Source organism: Crocodylus siamensis, chromosome 2, assembly GCF_052110815.1.
Source record: "Crocodylus siamensis isolate JL-2025a chromosome 2, ASM5211081v1, whole genome shotgun sequence".
NCBI classification, from domain to species: Eukaryota; Metazoa; Chordata; order Crocodylia; family Crocodylidae; genus Crocodylus; species Crocodylus siamensis.
In genome coordinates, this window is record NC_143396.1 from 114,876,384 (window position 1) to 114,900,439 (window position 24,056).

General features: G+C 42.3%; 1 protein-coding gene across 12 annotated transcripts in view; it reads left to right on the forward strand.

Annotated features, from left to right (window-relative positions):
- The window catches only part of PRDM5 (PR/SET domain 5), a 172,622-nt gene extending 158,831 nt beyond the window's left edge, over positions 1 to 13,791 (forward strand). For 8 of the 12 annotated variants that reach the window (XM_090036622.1, XM_090036624.1, XM_090036616.1 and 5 more), the window contains one exon: positions 3,773 to 8,051. In XM_090036622.1, coding sequence (XP_089892748.1) covers positions 3,773 to 3,937 — 165 coding nt within the window. In that variant the 3' untranslated portion in view covers positions 3,938 to 8,051. The other 4 variants (XR_016440802.1, XR_016440801.1, XM_090036617.1 and 1 more) reach the window with 4 other exon arrangements.
- Positions 13,792 to 24,056: the final 10,265 nt, after the last annotated feature.

A 24,056-nucleotide genomic window follows, 5' to 3' on the forward strand; every position in this document is an offset into this window, starting at 1 on the left:
GCAATGGGGTTGTAGGAGTGGGGACAACAATATGGACTGAAGTGGGGAAAGGGACCAAGAATGGTGCTATGCTAGGATGTAACCCCACAAACTTTGGGAAACACTGGTATATTGTATACAGCGTACAGATATGCATGACACAAAATATTATATACACGCTTATGTGTACATCTTTATTGTAGGTTTCATGGCTGTATACTTATTTCAATATGGAACCTTGCTTCCCTTATTTTTGCCATTTTGAGATTTTTTTTTTTATGTGAGGGGATGTGTTGGTACAATGGGCACAGTTCACTGAAAGCTTTGAGTGATACAACTTCCTGAGTTGTCTGGGAATGTAGAAGAAAGCAGCTCAAGAAAAGTAGTGAAATAAAATGGGACCCAAATAGTGGTCTCTTAAGTAATTTTTATTCTCAGAAGGAGTCATGAGGTTCTCTTATGCCTGAAGTAAGAAAACAAATGAAAGAAGGTTGAAATGTTTTCTTTCCTATCTAAAGATCAGCAGTATGACATCATCTCTTAAGTTTAAAACTGTTCCATAACAATAGGACATATACTGTTCTCGTTATTTGGAAAAATAAGTTATTTTGGATACAAAATACTGCTTTTGACTATTACTCTTCTCTCCATTGCCACCCTCTGACTTTGCCAAAAGCATTTATAACACAGGTCAGAACGATCTACCTTACTTCAATATAAGACAGTCCCCCAATAATTAGATTCTATATACGGAAAATGTATGAATTTGTTATAGGTATAGAATCTAATTATTGGAGGTTTGCCTTGAATTTGTGCTCCCCTTCCCCCCCCCACACGGGCTAAAGCAGGGAAAATAAATCTGGAGGTCAGGTAGCACCCTTGCCCTGTGCGTCCCCCCGACTTATTTCCCCTGTAGCCCCTCCCGCCATACCTATTGTCAAGCTCTGCTCTCCCTCACCTACTGAACTGAGGGGCAAATTTGAAAACCCTGACCTTGACATAAACACACTGGTAGTAATTTGCATATAGGCCAATTACTATGGGTACCCATAGCTTTAGTGCCTCCAGTATTCGTGCATTTTATCTTTTTTGAACCTGCTGCAAGTTTGAGTACAGGTATCCCATAAACATACTTCTAAGTAACACATTTGTACCTAACGATATGCATAGTTTGTACTATATATATATACCAGTATAACTATGCATATATCATTAGTAATAGTATGCACAATATTCAAAGAGCCCAGTGGAGACTAACAGCTATGCATGATATTAGTCCAGAGCCAAAAGGCTCATGATTTACAATAGTAGGTCACATACACAGATACAATCAGATATACAATATAAATGATTTACAGTATGGTTCAGTGCGTTTGGATTAAATGACCTCCTTTGGTCCTATGCAGCTGTATTCTAACATCAGAACTCTCCATTGTCTTGCTCAAAAATGCCATTAAATAATACTGAGTTTCCATACATATACAAATCTTTTCTCCTGTACTGTTCCTTTAAAGGAAATCTATAAAGATGGATTTTTTTTTCTGTTTTTGACCACCTTCTTTTTGTGTTGTACCTAGTAGTTCCTTTTCATTAATACTATAAGCATAGCATTGTAATTCTATTGTGTGACCATACACAAAAAGTATGTTGTGAGTGGGGAAAGAACAATTTTATTCTGACCCAATTAAATAGTAGCAGGAAGAATACAGAAATTGCTGACAAAACAGTTAAATTTTTGTACAAATGTTCTTTTGTTTCAGGTTTCCCAACAGTGAAATTCCTTTTTGTAGAGTACAAGCATTGCAAGTGCCTGAGAGTTCACTGCCTTTCATCCTTCCTTGCCTTTTGTTAGCTGACATGCTTAAATTAATTTTAATTTGTTTCCAAAGCACCATACAAAGCTTTTAATTAATCATTATAGTTTGATTCCATAAAGGCAAACAAAACAGCCATGATATGTAGAGATTCTCTCTCATTTGCTGCCTAAGAGTCAGATCCTGTAACCTTACATTCAGGAGGACCTTTTTATTGCCACCACTACAAGTACTTGTGTAAGAAAATGCTTTCAGCGCAAGAATACCACTTAACCAGATGAGAGGTTTGTTTGGAGAGCCCTGCAGAAGGGGAGAAAATAGCCTTCCCAAAGTAGGGAAAGAAAGGGATGGGGTGCCTCAGCTTGCACATGATCTCGTATGCTCTCTCTGCCAGCAAGAAGATGGGAGCTGATTGTCTCTTGCTCCTCCCATTGAGTTAAACTTTGCACAGGTCATTTAAGTTATAAACAGACATCATATTTAAGGTGGTCCTTACTGTCCCAGGTTTTGACTCAGATCAAACCAGGAACAGCTCAGCCCTTTACACCCTTTTACGCTGCTTTGCTTCTTCTCTGCCAGTACCTGGTCAGGGAATGCGCGCAGCCTGATAAGTTTGTTTCGGGAATGAATGAACCACAGTTGACTTCTACACATACACAATGATGTACATGGAAAAATTGTTAGAACATTTTCTAGGATATATTTCTCTGGTACTTAAAGTATGACATTGGGTGTGAAGGTCTGCTGGATTTCAGAACAAAAAGCTTTGTCTCAGAGCAAATACAAAGTCTGTTTACAGCCTTAGGGCTCCTACACACATGTAGGAAGCCTCCTCCAATGCACTGGAAGCCCAATTAATTGAGTCTGCTGAAGCACGGAAATTGACGTACTCCGGTAGCCATGTATCAGTGTCACTGCATATCTGTATGCTGACAAAATGTTGGTGATGTGCTTTGAAATAAAACACATCCAAAGGGCTTTAGTTCAAAGCACCCCACAGCTACTTTTTCAGTGCATGGACGTGCAGTGAGGCTAATACACGTGATGCCCGGGCGCTTTTAATTGGCACAGCTCTCAAATTAAAATGCCTGGTGCCATGTCTGGGAGCACATGTAAAAATGCCCTTAGAGGCTCTCCTTTCCTTATTTGCCCCACACTCCATCCCAGTGGCAGGACTTCTGAGGCTGTATTTTCTAAGATGCTGTGGGTGTGACTGGTTGCCTGTTTTGGGGTGTCAGGGCAGGATGGAATTTTTTCCTTCGAGACCTAATTGGGAGGAGCCTAGTGAGGTTTTTATCCTCCCTCACAGTATCATAGAGCCACAGTTTGTTTAAATAGGAGTTAGGCTTTAAAAACGATATAATCAGTAATAGTAGTTTAATAAACTGTCTTGTTCATTGTAACTTGCAGCAGGTATCCCATTTGGGTAAAAGTCCATAGTACTCAGAATTAAATGAGTCCTAGGTCTCTGTGGACCTGGTGCCCAAGAAAAAGAGAGACTTCAGTGAATGCCAAAACTTCAGTGAAGAGGCAAAACTAGTGAAACAATCACTGGACTGTGGAAGTAGGGGGTGCTGAGACCTAGAGAGTGGGGTTTCAGAGCATTGCAGGATGCTGCCGGTGCCCACCTCAAAATCAGCACTCAAGGCTGGTTTCCTATTTCACCTTGCCCTAGTTACACTACTAGTTTGTAATATAAACAAATATAGAAACTCATGGGCATCAGTGCAGTCAGGCTTTTGCCTCCTTTCCTTTTTTAATACACATAATGCCAACTGTTAACTTAAGAACGTTGAAGAATAGCACAGAACAGTATAATATAACAGGAGTTGGGAGTTCTTGTTCCAAAGTCTTATGTTTTCAGTTTTGCAAAAGCATAATAATGGGAGGTCATCTGTAATACCATGATTTAAAATAAGTTACTTACCCGCTTTGTGTTTTTAAAGATTTATTAGTTGTTCTTGTTTTCCATGCTTTAGGTTTGTGATTTGTCCTTCAGCCTGAAGAAAATGCTGATCCGACACAAACTGACTCACAATCCCAATCGTCCAATGGCAGAATGCCAGCTCTGCCACAAGAAATTTACAAGAAATGACTACCTCAAAGTGCACATGGAAAATGTCCATGGTGAAACTGACAGCTAACTGTGGTTTATGCAAAAAGTGTGTGTCTAGTCTTCAAGTGTTCCATTTGTACATATACAAACTCCAGACTTCTCACCTGATTAGTAAGCACAATCAGGAAAGGAACTGTAATATGCTCACAGTCTTTTTTTCCATTTCGCTCTCTGTTTATGTTACAGAGGGGTTTTTTTTTAAAGACCCTGAAGTAAAACAGTTTGAAGATGAAAGAAAGAAGATAAAGTAACATTTCTTTTTAAAAAATGATCTGCACCTTTCTTAGCAGCCTGTGGACCTGATATCATGGTAACAGTACTGAGAAATTATGGATATTTGTTACTAGGGGACCTCAGAAATACTCCTGTGTGAAGCAGCTAGTATTTGCTTCAAATTCAGATTTGGCTGATTTAGGGGACAGTGATTCAATTCAGTGATTCAAATCACTGTCCCAAATTGATTCAGCCAAATCTGATTCGGAGATTTGGCCACTGCCGAATCAGCTGAATCTCCAAATTGAACAGGTTCCATCCCCTGCCCATGCTCCCAGCCCCATCAATGACTGCCCCACCCAGCCCCAGTGTCCCAGCACTTTAAAAAACAAAGAAAGGGGGGGAAAAAAAGCCCCGCACTCACTGGCTCCTGCCAGGTGCAGGGGCAATCCCCGCTGCCCCCCACTGTCCCGTGCTGCATGGGGGGGCTCTGCCATGAGCCCCCAGAGGCCCCAGCAGCCACTGCAGCAGCTGGTGAATGTGAGGCTTCTTTTATTTATTCTTTTTATTTTATTTTTTTTTATGTGCTGGGATACTGGGCCTGGGCAGGGCAGCCATTGACAAGGCTGGGAGAAGGGGATGAGGGTCGGGGAGCACTCAGGGGGGCTGGGGAAATGGGCATGGTATGGGGCCTGGCAGGGGTCCCCCCATGGTCCCTCCCCAACTCCTTCAGACCTCCCCTGCCCCATATTTATCAGCCCCCTACTTACCAGAGGCCGGGTCCAGCTGTCTGTGGTGGCGAGAAGGGACTGCCCAAATCACCGAATCTCCTCCAAAGCTTTTCCAAATTGATTCGGAGGCTTCAAATCAATTTGGACTCTTTATTGGTCTCCTGATTCGATTCGGATTTGGAGATTTGGCAACTGAATTGGTCCGAATCTCCTCCGAATTGAATTGGCAACCAAAGCTTCGTGCAGCCCTGCTCAGAAATATCAGTCAGTGCCTTAAGCTTCAAGACTATACGAAAAGCAACATAATCTGACTGCCTTTTTCAATTCAATTTCATCCTGATGGGCCATGTTGCCACCCAAACAAATTTTATTTGGATATTAGCAGTATGTTTTATTTCACTGTTTCTTCTTATTTTATTTAGAGCCTAATAATTATAAGATAAAAGAATTAACTTGAAATGGACTCTGAGGCACCAAAATATGGTACAGAAGCTGCAAGAATCTGCAGTCTCAAATACTTTCACATGAGCATCCAAGAAAGACATTATTCTATCTGGTTGCCGTTGTGTGAGATGAGACCAGAACAAAAGCTGAGAGCAATTTAATTTTAATAATCATTTTAACACTCAAAACTGCAAGTTGAAGGCAAGGGAAATAAGTCCTAATGAAGTCACTTAAAGGCCCCCTCCTCACATTACACTTAAGGCAGCTGCCCCTGCTCTGCGCCCAGCTACCTGTAGGGCTTGCAGCTCTGGAAGCCAGTGCTGGGGGAGCCCAGGATCAACGTACCGTGCTCCCCTACCACCAGTGATAAGGAACAAAATCCCACAATCATGCTTCCAGCCATGCAAGTGGGATAGCAGGAAGTGTGATTATGTATCACACATTGGATCTCATTACACCTTAGCTGCACCTGTAGAGGGGCCCAAACAGATACAAGTGTCTGGTCAAGACAAAAAAGATGCATCTAATTTACTAGGGCAATCAAGTGCCCTTATTTTCTTCATTCCACTTAAATGACTTTGATTTCCTTGTTGCTCTCAATGAGCAGTTGGGAAAAAATATTGCTCATAACTAAGTAACAACCAAATACTTTCAGATCATAGATTAAGACTCATATTTTTCAGTTTTTAAAAACAATTCTCATAGCACGTCTTTTTATGTCACTCTGGTGAAGGGATCATTTTTACATAGGGGGGACAGTAAATACTTAAGTCTAGATTTTTATTGCATTCAAATCACAATTTGATTGCAAATCCCAGAGTAGTGCATTTGGCGTCTATATAGAAACAATGTTTATGTTCATTTTGGATTACATGGACCAATATTTTGTTAGGAATAGTGTGTTAGAAGTACACCTTCTTTCTGATGGAGATTTCGCTCAATTACTGGTTTTAAATTTTGTAAACTGCATCCTAGACTGCAGCAAAAGCCACTGAGTGCATGAACCATAAAAGCAGAGCAGGAATGTCTGGCCCCATTACATTCAACAATATTGACCTGAAAAGAAACTAAGCCACTGGTTTTCAACCTTTTTTCATTTGTGGGCCCCTAAAAAAAAATTGAAAAGAGGGGCGGACCCCTTTGAAAATTTCAGATAGAGGTGCAGACCCCTTTAAACTGTAAGTGTGAGTATTCACATACTTTTAATTGATTGTAGCCATCTTTTGCAGACCCCATAGACATAGTCTGTGGAACCCCAGGGGTCTGTGGACCACAGGTTGAAAACCATTGAACTAGGTGAGAGTGAGAAACAGCATAGGGACAAGCATCATCTCTTTTATGTCCAGTATTGGTTTGGATATGATTGTCTTTTATTATTATAGAGTAATAATTTGCTTTAAAATTATTATGGAGTAATCGCTCCCAATATTATTATTTGCTCAGAATGTGAGTAGAGAACGTCATGACTTTTTATGAGAACTCAGAACAAAGCACAACATGCTGGGGCATATTCCCAGAAGAAAACTGTTCTAGAAAACTTTAAATATTTTTTTATCATTCACCCCACATATTGTTACTAGACTGTTTCTTAGACTTCTCCTCCTGTTCAGTCGTATAACAGATGGTCCACTACAGCAATTCTTTATAAGGCAGTCTTTATATGAGGCCCATTTAATATATTTTAGCTGTGTTTTGATGCATTTTGAAGAGGAACCATTATGTGGGGCTGAGCCAGTACCCACTGCAGTCAATGAGAAAGTTTCCATTTACTTTAGTGGCTTTTGGCTCAGGCTGCATGTGACTAACCAGATGCCAATGAACCATCAGCAGTGTGTCCATAAATGAGTACAAATGCTTTGCTTTATATGGAGGGTAACTACAAATAGGAAACTGAAGCCTGTCATCCAACAATTTGCATAAGAAAATAGAATAGTTAAAGGAATGAGGCAAGGTACATCATACCACAGATTTAACTTGTAATTATAATATGTGGACCAGACCAAGTTACACTAATGTAAATTCATAAGAATCTCTTGGATACAGTTCTATCCCATATTACAGGCAAATATGTCAAATAATCCAGTTCATAAATATATCTATGCAGTGAAGCACCAAAGAATTTATCAGATTTTACAGCAGTGTAACTGAGAAGAATTTATCCCTACATGTGCATGTTTTTGTTTTATATTTGTTAACTTACAATTGGTGCATTGTATTTAATTAGAATTACAAATAGAATGTATTTTCCTATATTTTGTAATAATTTGTCCGATGTCATTTTAGATGTAAACAATGTGTTTCATTATACATTATATATATGCTTAATTATTTAGCAGTGATTGGTATAGTTTATTGCATTCTAATTCAGAACCCTAAGTCTTTTTGCAAAAGTATATGTAGATATTTTTCATGTACCTGTCGTGTTTCAGAATCATATAAACCTTTGAGGACTGACTTGGTAATTGAATTGAATTGAACTAGATAACATGTATGAGATGAATACCACACCAAAAAAATACATAAATGGTAAGTTGAGTTTATAATGTTTACTAGGGCTGTGCGAAACACCACCTTTTTCTTTTGACTTCCGTTTTGCCATTTTGACAGGACAGTGTTTTCTTTCGAATTTTCTTTTGTTTTGAAAGCACTGTTCTATTTTGTTTCATTGAAACTGTTTTGTTGTTTTGACACTGTGTCGACGTTTCGCCCATATGCTATAATGGCAAAACACAAAACTGCTTATAACTTTGTCATTTTTTGGCAGATTTGGATGAAAGCAGCAGAGATGGTAGCCCCTTCTGATAGCATGAAACCTGCCAAGTTTCAAGGAGATAGATGCAGGGGTGTCCCGGGGGCCGAGGTGACCCCGAAAACTTACCAGCAGCAGGAGTCGATGTGCCGGGGAAAGCTGCGCGGCTTGTGAGCCGGCTCTTTATACAGCTGCAGCCAGCCGGGGACATCAGCAGAGAACACCGGCCGGTGAAGATAAAAGCGGCGGCAGCTGCGAAGATCGGGGCGGATGGCCCTGAAGAGGGAAGTCCGCCAACGGAGGAAGAGGAAGGGGAGACCCTGCGGCGTCCGAGGAGGAACAAGGAGCCAGAGCCGGAGGGAAGGAGCCGGCGGCAGCGCCAGGAGGTCGGCGGCAGACAGGAGGCGGTGGGACTGGAGCGCGGTGAAAGCAAGTCACCGCAGAGGACCCACTGGAGCCAGGTGCACTCGGGGCGTGGTAGAGCAGCAAGAGCCCATAAGGAGAAGCCAGATCAGGGCGGGGTCGTCGCAGGGACTGCGGATGCCCAAGCCCATTGAGAAACATAGATCCTAGGGACTGAGGATCTGGAGCCAGATCCATAACTATAGAGGCTCGAGCCTCTGAGGATAGGGAAAAGGGGCAAAGGAAGGCAGCAGTGGGGCAAGAGTAGCCACGTGCCACTTCCGCAGGGCCAGCTCCAGAAGGTGGCGTCAGGCCGGGGTGCAGGGGTGGTTGGAGCCCCGTGTATGACCGTCGGGTGGACCCGGGCAAAGAGAACCCGTCAGATGACTCCCCCCCCATTGGTGATCCATCAAGACATGGCAGGCAAGAGTGGGGCGGTGACAAGGTGAAAGAACATCCATTTTGCCCTCAGGAGGGAGCAAAGCCCGGCGGGTACAAGGGTTTTGGGGAAACTGCACCTGAACCTGCTGACAAGGAAAACTCGTGACGTGTGACTATGTGTGTGTTAAGACACGTCCTCACTGGTGCTGGGGCCTCTACATGACATGGTAGTTTGCCCAATGAGGCCTCCTCCTCCCCTACGTCCTCGGCCTGATCCACCACTTTAAATGACAACAGGTAATAACATAGTAAGCAGTAGCACAATAGCACCAGCAGCATCTCAGGCAGCCAAACAGTCAATATCGGAGCAATCCTTCCCCCACCCCCCTTACTTTCTGTTTATCTGCAGGCAAGCCTGGCTTCAGCTTCAAAACTTTTGGAACGTTTTGACTGCCCTTGTTTTGCTTCAAGCCTGTTTCAGAGCCCTTTGTTTCATTCCAATTTCGCTGTTTTGAGCTCAAAATGAGTCGAAACAGCATCGAAATGAAACAGTCAGCAAAATTTCACACAGTCCTAATGTTTACTTTCCTTATTGGAAAAGTTCCTATGATTGAGTTTACTGACAAGACTATTTACAGAAGCAGAGAATGTTAAACATGTTATTATTACTATCACTAAAAACTAAACAAGGACAAAAGCAAGTGGAATATAACATGCAATCAGACCTAGACAGATTACAGGGGTGGGTGGATGAGAATAGGATGGGATTCAACACTGACAAGTGCAAGGTGATGCACCTGGGGTGGAAGAACCAGCACCATACCTACAGGCTGGGGAACTCCCTTCTTGTCAGTGCAGAGGCAGAAAAGGATCTTGGAGTCATCATTGATGCCAAGATGAACATGGGCCAGCAGTGTGGGGATGCAGTCAGGAAGGCCAACCATACCTTGTCATGCATCCACAGATGCATCTCGAGCAGGTCCAAGGAGGTGATCCTCCCCCTCTATGCAGGACTGGTCAGGCCGCAGCTGAAGTACTGTGTCCAGTTCTGGGTGCCACACTTCAAGAGGGATGTGGACAACATGGAGAAGGTCCAGAGGAGGGCCACTCGCATGACCAGGGGGCAGCAGGACAGGCCCTACGAGGAGAGGCTAAGGGACCTGAACCTGTTCAGCCTTCACAAGAGAAGGCTGAGGGGGGATCTAGTAGTCTGTTACAAACTAGTCAGAGGGGACCAGCAGGCACTGGGGGAGTCCCTGTTCCCCCGAGCACTACCAGGAGTGACCAGGAATAACAGTCACAAGCTGGCAGAGGGTAGATTCAGACTAGACATCAGGAGCGCCACTTCACTGTCAGGGCGGCTAGGATCTGGAACCAACTTCCAGGTGAAGTGGTGCTGGCTCCTACGCTGGGGGTCTTTAAGACAAGGCTAGACAAACACCTTGCTGGGGTCGTTTGACCCCAGTACTTTTTCCTGCCAAGGCAGGGGGTCAGACTTGATGATCTGCTCAAGTCCCTTTTGACCCTACAAACTATGAAACATGTGACTGAATTAATTGTGTATCTTGAATTTTAAATGTACAATATTCAAAATTAACTATAAAAATTAGAAAACTTTAAAAACATCTAAACCATTTTAAAAGTTTTTGAAAAATTAGAAGTAGCATTAAAAAGAGTTTCTATTCAAGACCACAAATATTCTTAATTTTTTCAAGCAATGTTTTCAAGTTGTCAGGTATTCCAATAAATTTGCATATGGGCTAAAGTGTTTACACACATATCCATGAGTCAATACAAGACCAGCACCTGTCTCCAAAGCTGCACTGCTATTACAGCAGTTTCCATATTGTATCCAAGAGACAGTTGTATTTCCTGATGTAAGAAGTAATATGGTCCATATTAAATACTGAGAATAATGAACTATATTATTGATCTTATAAACACTACAGAGTACTCATTATAAACCCTATGGCTGCTTTTCCCTAACATGTTAATAAATTCTTCAGTATTACATTTTCCAGTGACTACATGAGTACATAACATTTTTTTTTCAATGTAAAGTCCCAGACAGACAATTTTTGGTCATGTAAAAATGGAACTGCTCTTTTAGTTTTAAAATATTACTTTTTTGTTTTTTATTAGTTGTTTACTGTAGTAAAAAATAAGTCTTACTGTTTGATATATTGACTAGCTCTCTAAGACCTTCACCAGAAGTATCATCCACAGTCAAATTCTCTAAAACAGTGTCAAAAGCTAAGGACAATTTCATGTGAGAAGAAATTTGGTCAATTTTAAGAGTCTACAATTTTCCCTGTGTTTATATCATGTTCTTCAAATATTAGCTTTCCATTTTGTCCTCTTTATGGCATTGATAGTTAAAGCCATTTTCTGTTTAGGCAAGACTGCTTACCATTAGGACCAGCGTTTCCACCCTGGTCCAGGTTTGGCTCTGTGGGGACTGCAGCTTTCAGGTTCCTTCCAGTGACAGCCAGATCAGGGGGTACCTACAGTGTGAGCAGTGCCTCCTGGTGGTGTCTCTTAGGGAACAGGCAAGACAGCTGCAGGAGAAGGTGCTAAGGCTCCAAAGTATCCTCTTCCATGAGAAGTTCATCGATTTGATGCTACAGGAGACCTCTGGGACTGGAAGAACTGTCAGAGGCAGCGCTAGAGAAGAGAGAGGACATGGACTCCCAGGAGGGTGGAAGATGGAAGCTGGCAGCTGATGGCTAGAAATGGTATTTAGAGGTTTCCTTTTGGGAATTGGCTTTTGTAGGTAAAGTAGGTATGTATTAGAACAATGGTCCATGGGTTAATTAATTTCTAAAAAAGTCTGGTTGGGCTTCTAGGCCCACTGTGTCTAACACAGGCAAGCAGCAAGCAGAGACAAAGGCTGGAAAATGGAAGATATGAACCACACTGTTCCATAACTTGAGATAATAGACTCTGCCACATTGGCCAGGACTCAGTGCTCAACTGCAGGGCCCTGGGATTTCTGGCTTTGGCCCATGGACCAAATTAAGATAAGACTGGAAAAGCCTAAATTAGGATGTATGCATGTGATGGGTTTGTGAAACAAAATAATATGCTGACAGGACAGAACATGGACAGTGGAATGACCACAGAGAGACCAATCAACAATGCCCAAAGATGAAGAGTCATCAAGAGGAGAAAAGGATACAAAAGGAGGGATTTTAGAGCAGCAGAGGTCCCCAAAAGGGGAATCTGAGGCCACCATGAACAGAGGGCATTCCACAAGCCCACCTCACCCACACCACTTGGGAGGGTGGGGGCAGGCTTTGGCATCTGACCTCCAGGATGCTGACATTTGAGATTCAGGAGAGAACCTCAGAATGAAGTTTGCATACTGGCCAAACCTACCTTGACTCTATGCAGCTCTAGGACTGGTAGATAAGAATAATGCAAACAATTCTATATCTACTATTGCTGTGTATCAATAAAATTCACCTGTAGCCTGGGTATACACAGGTATGTACTCCCTCTCCAAGTAGAAGAGATAAGTGGCTAGGCTGAGTGATGTGAGAGGGAACTGTAATTATCAGCCAGTTTCCTCTACCTGCTATAGACAGGCCAGGACAAAATATATCTTAACTATTTAAAGTTTTATTGATATAAACACACACACACCCAAAAAGGATATTAATAAATATATATACAATATATGCTTTACATGTAAAACTATACTCTGTAAATGGTGACTTAAGAAATTATACCATCACCCGTGGCTTCAAACCCAACACAGATAAATAGCTGATCTAAACCAGGTAAGCACAGGTGAGTCATATAATATACAATCTTTAGACAATACTATACTCTCTATAAATGGAGACCCAAAGTTACACTACCTCCAATGAACCATGCACAGGTGAGCAGCTGATATAAAGCTGGTAAGCCACAGGTTTACAACAAGTGAACAACAGGGTAAGTCAGATTAAATACAACTAAACAGTCAATAGATACAGACTAACCCAAATAAACAGAAAGCAATCAATAGGTGCAGATGAATCTGGATAAGTACAGGTAAATACCAGTAAACCCCAGGGAAGGTATCAACCAAGTTCACTATCCCAACTATATACATACATACATATAATAACTTTGAACAACAACAAAAATATAAGGCGTGTCAGCCTTAGATTAAACTTAACCATTTAAGCCCCCTGGTGCCCAGACTGGTCCTGGTGCATTGGCAGTACTCCTGCAGGAACACTGGAAAGGGGAACTTCCCCAGGGTTCTTGGCCTGTGGCTTAAGCAGGTTGCCTTCCAAACAGCCCACCTGATAGGCCTGGGTGCTCCCTGCCCTGTGGGAATCCCATGTTCCTGAGTAACTCATACTCCAGGGGAAATCATGTGTTTGTTCTGCATCTCCTCGCTCCCACTGCTCCTCACTATCAAGGCCTCTGGGGCCAATGACTCCTCGGGGCTACTGCCAAGATGAAAAAGCAAGACTCAATGGTCTCAAGTTGCAGTAAGGGAAGTGGAGGTTAGTATTAGGAGAGTAGTAAAACAGTGGATCAGGTTACCTAGAGAGGTGGTGGAATCTCCATCCTTGAAGTTTTTAAGACCCCCCTAGACAGAGCTTTGGCTGGGATGGTCCCACTTTGAGCAGGGGGTTGGACTAGCTAACCTTCTGAGGTCCCTTTCAACCCTAATTTTCTATGATTTTAATGTAGACAAATGCACGGTTGCTAAATTAATATGTGTCCTATCTTGCAGAAACCTTTTAACATTATCAAAAGAAATGCTCCAAGCTGACTTGTCTTTTATCCCATTCATTCCAATAAGTTGTCATGCTCCAAAGTTTACACAGACTATTAAAATACTAATGTTCTAAATGTAATCATCATTTTTAATTTTAGAAATATAAGATTTAAAAGCATTAATCCTGTTTGACTTGAATCATGAATTTCTATGGGAAAACAAAGGGGGGAAGTAGGTAAGTAATGCAACATGTATGCACGTTATATATAGTTATATTTGGTTGTACAGTGTCAGTGTAATAAACAAAATATAATATATGTCCAGTGGGGGTTGATTAATGGTGTTACTACTCAGGAGAGGGAAGTTTACTAATTTTTGTTTTAAACTTACAATCTTCATGGTTGTCTTTGTTTATTTATCTGTGTCTAGGTGTGATTTAATTACTCATATTTAGCATAATTTACAAAGACTATCTGCAGGGCCTAAAATTAAGCATGTGAATTAGATTTCATAGATATTTTCTCCAACATCTTGTTTGAGATATAAACAGACCTTCATCTGTTAGTGCTACTTTAAAGGATTTTTAAAGGCATTTTCAGTTGACACATGCAACTGGTATTTGGTTATCACTTCCTCCAGAACACTATTTGGTTAAATATAAGTCAATGTTAAGCCACATAATTGGGTGAAATCTGATACATTAGATCAGGGTACATAAATACCATATTTTTAAAGAAATACAGTGACATTTCTTTATTTCTTCTACTTTGAAAACACCCTTTCTGTAACACAGTCATTCTCAACTAGGGTTCTGCAACATTGTTTCTAAAATTGTCAGAGGGTACCATGCAATATTAACACTATGACACCTGGCTGTGATTCACAAGATAAACCCAGATATTTCAAATCTCAGACCATTGTATCAGAAACATTCTGACCTGTTTCTGATTTCTTTGCAACATAATAATTTCTCTACTATTTTTCTGTGGTTAGAAAAAAAGTGAAAACTAAGTGCTGGCATTTCTTAGGAGTACCTGGAGTCTGGAAAGGTATAGAACCACTGCTGTCCATAATGCTTAGTGTTTTGAACACTTTTTCCTTAAAATGCGCAATAAACTATGGCCCATATATAGCTTTTAAATGTTTGGAGCAAAATATAAACTTCTATACCTTTATAGAAGAAACTGTGTTTATGGAGTAGGGAAAAAGTAGTTTGAACCCATTGAAGGTCTCATTTTTACACTTGGCTTAGGCACAGTGTCCCATTGGCTATTGAGTGAAGCATTGTCTCAAAAAAACAGAAAGAGCTTCCTAAAACGTACATTGGGAAAGACAGTATATTCTCCCTTCTGAAGATGCACTACTAGAGTGACTGAAGTCACTGATCGACAGTCACTTTGACTTGGAAAGAAATCAACTCAAATTCTAGCCGGTGAATACTATTCATAATTTTATAAAATTATGCATAAAAAACATTTTCCTCATACTGGTAATAATATATTTCATAGATTCATAGATGCTAGGGTCGGAAGGGACCTCAATAGATCATCGAATCCGACCCCCTGCATAAGCAGGAAAGAGTGCTGGGCCTACATTACCCCAGCTAGATACACATCTAGCCTTCGCTTGAAGACCCCCAGGGTAGGGGAGAGCACCACCTCCCTTGGGAGCCCGTTCCAGACCTTGGCCACTGGAACTGTGAAGAAGTTCCTTCTAATAGCCAATCTAAATCTGCTCTCTTCTAGCTTGTGGCCATTATTTCTTGTAACCCCCGGGGGGGCCTTGTTGAATAAATACTCACCAATTCCCTTCTGTGCCCCCCGATGAACTTATAGGCAGCCACCAGGTCGCCTCTCAACCTTCTCTTGCGGAGGCTGAAAAGGTCCAGTTTCTCTAGTCTCTCCTCGTAGGGCTTGGCCTGCAGGCCCTTAACCATACGAGTGGCCCTTCTCTGGACCCTCTCCAGATTATCCGCATCCTTCATGAAGTGCGGCGCCCAGAATTGCACGCAGTACTCCAGCTGCGGTCTGACCAGCGCCCGATAAAGGGGAAGTATCACCTCCTTGGACCTATTTGTCATGCATCTGCTAATGCACGATAAAGTGCCATTGGCTTTTCTGATGGTTTCGTCACACTGCCGACTCATGTTCATCTTGGAGTCCACTAGGACTCCAAGATCCCTTTCCACTTCCGTGCCACCCAGCAGGTCATTTCCTAGGCTGTAGGTGTGCTGGAAATTTTTCCTCCCTAGATGCAGCACTTTGCATTTCTCCTTGTTGAACTGCATTCTGTTGTTTTCTGCCCGCTTGTCTAACCTGTCCAGGTCTGCTTGCAGCTGCTCCCTGCCCTCCGGCGTGTCCACTTCGCCCCATAGCTTAGTGTCATCTGCAAACTTGGACAGAGTACATTTCACTCCCTCATCCAAGTCGCTGATGAAGACATTAAAGAGTATCGGTCCAAGGACCGAGCCCTGCGGGACCCCACTGCCCACACCCCTCCAGGTCGAAACCGACCCATCCACCACGACTCTCTGGGTGCGACCCTCCAGCCAATTCTCCACCCACCGGACTGTGCAGTCATCCAAGTCACAGCCCCTTAACTTGTTCACCAGTATGGGGTGGGATACCGTATCAAAGGCCTTCCTGAAGTCCAAGTATACGACATCCACCCCTCCTCCTGCGTCGAGGCGTTTTGTAACCTGGTCATAAAAAGAGACTAGATTGGTCAGGCACGATCTGCCTGCCACGAACCCATGCTGGTTTCCCCTCAGCATAACTTGCCCTGCCGGGCTCTCACAAATGTAAGCCTTGATAATTTTTTCAAAGACTTTGCCAAGGATGGAGGTGAGACTAACTGGCCTATAGTTGCCCGGGTCCTCCTTCCTCCCCTTCTTGAAAATGGGAACCACATTGGCCCTTTTCCAGTCCTCCGGGACTTGACCCGTGCGCCACGAGCATTCAAATATTCCCGCCAGTGGCTCTGCAATGATGTCGGCCAGTGCCTTCAGTACCCTCGGATGGAGCTCATCCGGGCCTGCCGACTTAAAGGCATCCAGTTCTTCCAAGTGACCCTGCACCACCTCAGGGTCCACGCATGGAAGTCTGGTGCCTTGCTGCTGCCTCCCTACACTCCCAGTGAGAGACTTGTCATGCCTCTCGCTTAGGAACACTGAGGCGAAGAACTCGTTGAGGAGTTCAGCCTTGTCCCCTCTGTCCGTCACCAATTGTTTCTGCCCATTTAGCAGAGGTCCTATTCCTCCCTGGGCCTTCCTTTTACTCCCTATATATCTAAAAAACAATTTCTTATTGTCTTTTACTTGGGTTGCCATCCTCAGCTCCATGGTAGCTTTGGCCTGTCTAACTGCCTCCCTACAAGCACGAGCAGAAGAGGTATATTCCTCTTTGGTGATCTCTCCCTGTTTCCACTTTTTATGTGCTCCCCTTTTGGCCCTTAGTCTGCCCTGGATTTCTCTGGTCAGCCAGGGAAGCCTCCTGGCCCCTTTCCCTCTTTTACCTCTCACGGGGATCGTCTCGCTTTGTGCTCGAAGGATAGTTTCCTTAAGGCACCGCCACCCTTCTTGAGCTCCCATCATTTCAAAACTACTACTCTGTAGTGCGTCCTTCACTAATCGCCTGAGTTCACTGAAATCAGCTTTCCTAAAGTCCAGCACGTTCACCCTACTAGTTACCTTACCCACTCGACGCCTTATGTTGAATTGTATTTTTAGGTGATCACTGTCCCCCAGATGGCTACCGATCTGTAGGTCCCCTACTATGTCATCCCCCGTTGCCAATACCAGATCCAGTAAGGCATTCCCCCTAGTGGGACCATGTACCTCCTGCGTCAGGTGGAGGTCCTGTACACAGGTTAGAAACCTGCGTGAGCGGTGGGACTTTGCTGTCTGTGTCTCCCAACAGATGTCCGGGTAGTTTAGGTCCCCCATGACCACCGCCTCTTTAGGTTTTATGGTCTCCGAGAGTTGCCTCAGGAGCCCCAAATCTATTTCTTCCCCTTGATGTGGGGGTTTGTAGGACATATTTTTAAAAAACCTTTTATTTCTTAATTAGGCCTTCATTATCTGTATTAGCTGGTATTGAAGCTAGCTGAATAAAGACTGAAAAGATCACATTGCTTTTTCAGCATAGCAGTGAATGTGGTGGGTCAAGCATAAACTGGCACACCAAGTGTCACTTTCACTTGGTTCTAGTCTGTTCAAGTGATACTCTTCTGAGATGCCATTAACCATAGCTCTGTCTTAACTTACAAGCAAGATCAGAGGCTTTGCATGACATGTGCTCTATCATCACCCTCCAATGACAAAAAATTAAAAAAAAAACCCCAGGAAGAAACAGAATGTCAGAGAGAGAGACCAGATGATCCATTTTTTCCCCATGGACTTTGATTGAGGTATGCACAAAAACATTCCTGGGCCTTCCTCACTGTATGTGGTATGATGTTGAATGATATAGACAGCAAGACAGAGGAGCAAAAACAAACACAATGGTCATCCTGTTTAGCTTTTTGAGTGGAAAGTAAAAGTGTAAAAAAAATATGGTGACTTGTTATGCTCATTTGCTTTAAGTGGCCATTTAGGGTATGGTGGAACATACAGTACAACTGCCAAAAAGGGTGCTGCAAAGGTTGGATAGAAAGCACTTAATTAAAAGATATTTTCTTTTTAAAAATGAAACCCTTATTCCATTTCCTGAAAATCTTGTGGGGGGAGGGGTTCATTTATTTTGGAGGCTGCACAATGATCAATGGCAACCAAGGAATAAACAAAATGTTGAAAAGATAATTGCTCCAGATTGATGGGTCTCATTTTGTATGCTGAGTAGGATGTTGAGAAAGTGATTTAAATTATATTATTTGGTAGCATACAGGAAGATCCCTGTACAGACCAATTGAAACTCTGTCATCTAAGCAACTAATATGCCTATAATATAGGTATACAGATAATATACTTACAATTTCTGTACATCATTTGTACAGACACATTATTTTAACATAGCAGCAAAAACTGGCTAGGGCTTTTCTAAGATTAAGTGACTCACTGCAGTTAATGGCCTCACCATCAATTTATTAACCCCTAGGAACAATCTTAAGTGTCAGTCATTTAATTCATATGAAAAGGAAGAAGTAGCAATTGTCACGAAGGAGTGCAGACAGAAGTGACAACTTCTGCCTGATCTGGCCACAGAAAGTGGTCTTATAGCTGTGACCAAACACAAGTACATGGCTGCAGGCTGCTTCAAAATGGCTGATTAAGCAAAAAAGTTAACCCTCATTGCACTGGGTCAGGTTAAGACATTTCAAAACAGAGCATCTTCTGTAACTTCTGTCATCACTGCCTTCTGTCAGCCTGTCTCTGTTTTCAGAATGAGAGTGGGGAAAGGGAGTGGAGGAAGTTCAGTCTGGGTTTTTTTTGGCCTCCTCTGGAGGGTGTACTGGAGCACCCCAACCCTGGGAACTGAGTTGCGGGGGGGCTCCAATACATCCACCACACCCTCCAGTGCTGGCTAGGGAACCTCTAGGACAAGGTCCTCTGCTCCCTTTCCCGTTCTGAAAACAGGGACAGGCTGGGAAGGAAGAGGAACTATTGCTATGGGAAACTGACTGCACACTCCCAGCCAGCAACTAGATTCCCCTCCCTGCTGGAGCCAACAGTGAACTTCTGTTGGGTCCAGGGGGTTGTTGCAACTCAGAATGCTTCCTGCAAAGCTTTCCTAGTTTCAGTGGGGAGAGCCATACTTCTGTCTGTGCCCCCCTCCCCCCCCCCCTCCAAGTCCAGGAAAAACAGTGTTAAAACATGGCTGTAATCCCCAAGTATTCATAGGACCAGGGAAGAGACGAACAACATCACTGAATAAGATATTAAAGTAAGACTATGTAGCCTGAAGAGGTGACATTGTCTCCCAGCCTGCCCCCTGAAAAGGACTGAAGCGTGTTTCTTTAGTCTGTTTACTGAGGTGAATAGAAGTGAAACAAGTACCAAAAGGTAAGCACATGCTTAAGCCTTGTGTTTAGTAAGGATGCACTGCTGAATTGGGGTGTTAGTTCTGATCTCACACCAGTGTAAATTGGATGTAATTCCCTGAAAGTCAGTGGGGAGGAGAGAAGAGAAGCAAGATCATTGTCCTCAAAAAGAAAACCACAGTTAAATAAGATTTTTTTTTTAATTTTAACAGCTGCTACTCTTAATATTTTAATACTTAAATTGACAGATTCTAGAACAAGGCACTGGAATGCAGGTGAGGAGACTTAGATTCTCTTCCTGGATTGATTGCTGGAACTTTCTCTTTCAATCCATTTCTCTTAGTCTGGGTATGTCTACATGGCACAATGCAGTACTGTACAAAGACAGGCTGACCTTGACAGGCTCAAGAAATGGGTGGATGAGATCCTGATGGTGTTTAACACCAAAAAATGCAAGGTTCTCCACCTTGGGAGGAAAAACCTGCAGCATTCTTATAGTCTCAGCAGTGCTATGCTGGCTAGCACTATGGATGAAAAGGACTTGGGGGGTCATGATTGACCACAAGGTGAACATGAGCCTTCAATGTGATGATGCAGCTAGTAAAGCGAGCAAAACGCTGGCTTGCATCCATAGATGCTTCTCAAGCAAATCCCAGGACATCATTTTCCCCTTGTACTTGGCCTTGGTGAGGCTGCAGCTGGAGTACTGCATCCAGTTTTGGGCTTCACAATTCAAAAAGGATGTGGAGAAGCTTGAGAGAGTCCTGAGAAGAGCCATGGACATGATCAGAGGTCAGGAAAACAGACCTTATGATGAGACGCTGAGAGCTATGGGACTTTTCAGCCTGGAAAAGCGCAGGCTCGGGGGTGATCTGATGGCTAAGTTTATCGGGGTGACCACCAGGATCTGGGGGAATGATTGTTCACCAGAATGCCCCAAGGGATGATAAGGTCGAAAGGTTATAAACTCCTGCAAGACCATTTCAGGCTGGACATAAGGAAGAATTTCTTTACTGTCCGAATCCCCAAGGTCTGGAATAGCCTGCCATTGGAGGTGGTTCAAACACCTACTTTGAATACCTTCAAGAGAAATTTGAATGCTTATCTTGCTGGGATCATGTGACCCCAGCTGATTTTCTGCCCCTGGACTTGATGGTCTTTCGAGGTCCCTTCCAGCCCTAATGTCTATGAAATCTGTAGACATAGAATTCTACCTGATCAACACATCAAAGAGCTAGCGACTCAACACAGCTCACAAAGACTCTGATGGACCTGGAGGGACAGACTTCCATCTTCAGCTTCCTCTGTGGAAAAATGAAGTTTATTTCCTACCTATGGGGACTTTTTACCATCTTGTACCATCTACACTTTTCCCAGAGTCTGACAAAGGGACTTTGATCCCGAAAGCTTGTAGAAAAGGACAACTTTCTTGCCATTTTCCAGTTGGTCTAATAAAAGGTATCAGTTTGGAACCAAGGGTTCTAGTTTTTTGTATCAAGTCTATGAAAGACATATGAGCTGGCCTTGATTAAACTGTCATCAGTGGCAGAAGTAGTATTGCTACATTACACTGCAGCTCTTGACCTGGCTATTTTGTGAGGTTGTTGCTGTTATTCCAAGCTGTAGATATACATACCTTTATTAAACATCTAATGCACTTATTGTCGGTTCAAAATAAATACCTCCAAAAAGGCTACAAAAACAGTGTAGGAAAATATCTTTTTCTCTTTTAATTTACTTTTCAAAAAAAATATGTTCTCAAAAACAAATTATTTAAATAATAAACGTTTTGTCTTTCATTGACCATCTCAGACCACAAACACTTTGGGGCAGGGAACGTATCATCTTACGTGTCTGCACAGCAACCAGTATAATGGGGCCTCAGCAACTATTGTATGGTAAGTGAAAACTATTTCAAATTTCTTTCCTTCCATGGTGGAGGAAGTGCCCGTGCTGTTTGCCAAACAATATTTTATTAAAGGGAGATTGTTTTCATTTATATTTCTCTTCAAACAGGGCATTTAACAAAAAGGCAGCCATTAATAAAGTGTGTTTTATTATTCTTTTATGAGGTAAAAGACTATAAGCCCTTAAATCCACAAACTCATTTCCAGTTTAACAGCTGTTTAAACAAAAGTGGAGGCAAGTACTACAACAGGTACTGATGCTGCTGGTTTACAGATCAGAGTTCTGTCAGGGTTAACCCTTAAGCTTGCATCGTGATCAGCCTGGGTCAGTCATCACTACATAATTTAACATCTTTTTAAATACATTATATCCTCCTAATTAAAAGTCTGTCATGTGTTAGCTGGCAGCTAAGTGGGTCACAACATTTTTCAAAGAATAAAATATTTTTTTTCATTAAAATGCCAGGGGTTGAAAGTCCATTTAACTTTTCCCTCAAATGTCATATGCAGGGCCATAGGGAACATTTAAGTTATATAGTGTCTACTGGGATAAAACACAGAAATGCTCTTTCCTACATCCTATGGGTGACGTGCAAAATCCTAGTAAACAGACTGAATATTCTAGTTGTAGTTAAAAGACAGGGATTATTTCATAAGAAAATAACAGGCAGATGGAAGATGATGTATTAAAGAATATAAAAGCTTCCTATTTTTGTGTCCTCTCTTCTACAGTTGTAGAAGTCGTAATATAATAGTGCTTGATAAAAGAAAACAGCAACCCATGGACAGAGAATGGGATTATTCCATCTATCCATGGTGGGTGTCCATTCTTTGTCTAAGAGATTTGAAACTTTTCTACCTCTTGATGTTCCCATATTCAAAAATAATCACATGGATTTATACCATTTTTTCAACTGTGACTATGTATGGTGTAGTCACATAGCTTGAGGGAAGCAAAATCCACCCTGATTATTTATGTTTTGGTCATCTCCACATTGGGTTACCATAAAGTTTTTCACTGAAGCTACAACTGGTGCTCCTCAGTGAGCCAGCATGGGCTCCTTAAATTTCTCAAGTTTCCTACCTATTTTCAGGTTGAAAGGGAATTATTTGGAATGACTAGATCATGAAGCCCTGGTAAATTTATAGGCCTGGTTAATTTGGAGATGACCTTTCTTCCTATGAACAATTATGGTGTCCAAGAGCATCTTAGATTCTTTTGCTAACTATTCTAGGCTGTACACACTTGAGAATGGAGGTAAGACTTTTCTAGTGGTTGAACTGAATTGGATCACTTGCTTCCTTTAGTGATTCAATAAAACTTACAGGGGTTTTTGGTTAATGACTGGTTCCTAGTAAGGGTCTACTCAATTCACAATTTCAGAAATTGTAAAATCCAGGACTGTCCGAGAAAGCAATGTAAAAAAATAAATAAAAATAAAATGTTGGCTCCGGTAGTCCTTGCTGCTACTGTGGCCCAGCCTCTCAGCCCACTGAGGAAGGTGCTGGCTGGTGGGGCAGCAAGAAGGGCAGCAGACAAGTTGGCAACTGTCCTGTCATCCCTTGTCTCCACCCCATCAGGGTGTCACTGCCAATGAGCATAAGGGCCAATGGGTGAAGCCACATGAAGGCCCACCAACAGACAAAATGCAAGCTGCCCTCTCATCCCTCCTCTTCCTGCCAGGGCCTCTTTACCAATCAGTATCAAGGTATATCTGTGGATTTTGCTATTTATGCCACATACAACCTTCAAAAATTATTTAGTTTCTCCACAATTTAAGTACATTGCTAGTTATTAGCATTTGCTCTGGTTAACTGGGGCTGCTTGCCTTTCTTCCATAGGTTTCAGTGGGTAGTTGTTTTCAATGTGCCTATGTATCTAATTTGTCAGACCTACAGATGGCATGTCAACATGTAAAAAAAAGTTTATATAAAATAAATATATGGATGAACATCTAGGATTTAAATATTCCTTGGATCCTGCAGGGTAGAAAGTTGTTCCTTCTTAGTTTGTGTGGTTTGGAAATTATATGTCCCTAGAAGTATAGGGCTAGATTGCAACTTGGCCTCAGTAAGGGAGAATGTATAGCTGTGCAGAGCAGAGCAGGAATCAAACTGTGATCTACAGCCACCCTTTTTTTCTGCTGTCCTCCTAACTCTAGGGAGGACAGATAGCTTTTTCTCCATGACACAGTTAACTCGTGATTGAAACCCACGTCTCATCAGCAAGGATATCCTGTCAGCGTGAGTGCTACTCATATTACTGTGTTCTGCCTATTACTACATTAGGAAAATAATTCATTAGGAAAACAAACCTCCACGCTGCCACAGAATATGCGTAATAATATGCAGAAGTATATTGCTATGCTTTTGTGCTTAGCCATGTGTTCCTGGTGACGCATCCCTTGATTCTTTGTACTGATATGCTTTATAATTCTCATGCAGTGGAGCATATTGGCTGCAGGAGAACTTGCTCATCCTTTGGAAAAACTGCTGGAGTATCTACTTTAAGGTGCCTTACCTTTTATCCACATTGCAAAATGGACAGATTTCAGCTTTGGGCTCTAACTCACATTGCCACATGGTTAAGTTAGTTAAAGTTAAAAGTATCTCAAAATCTGGGT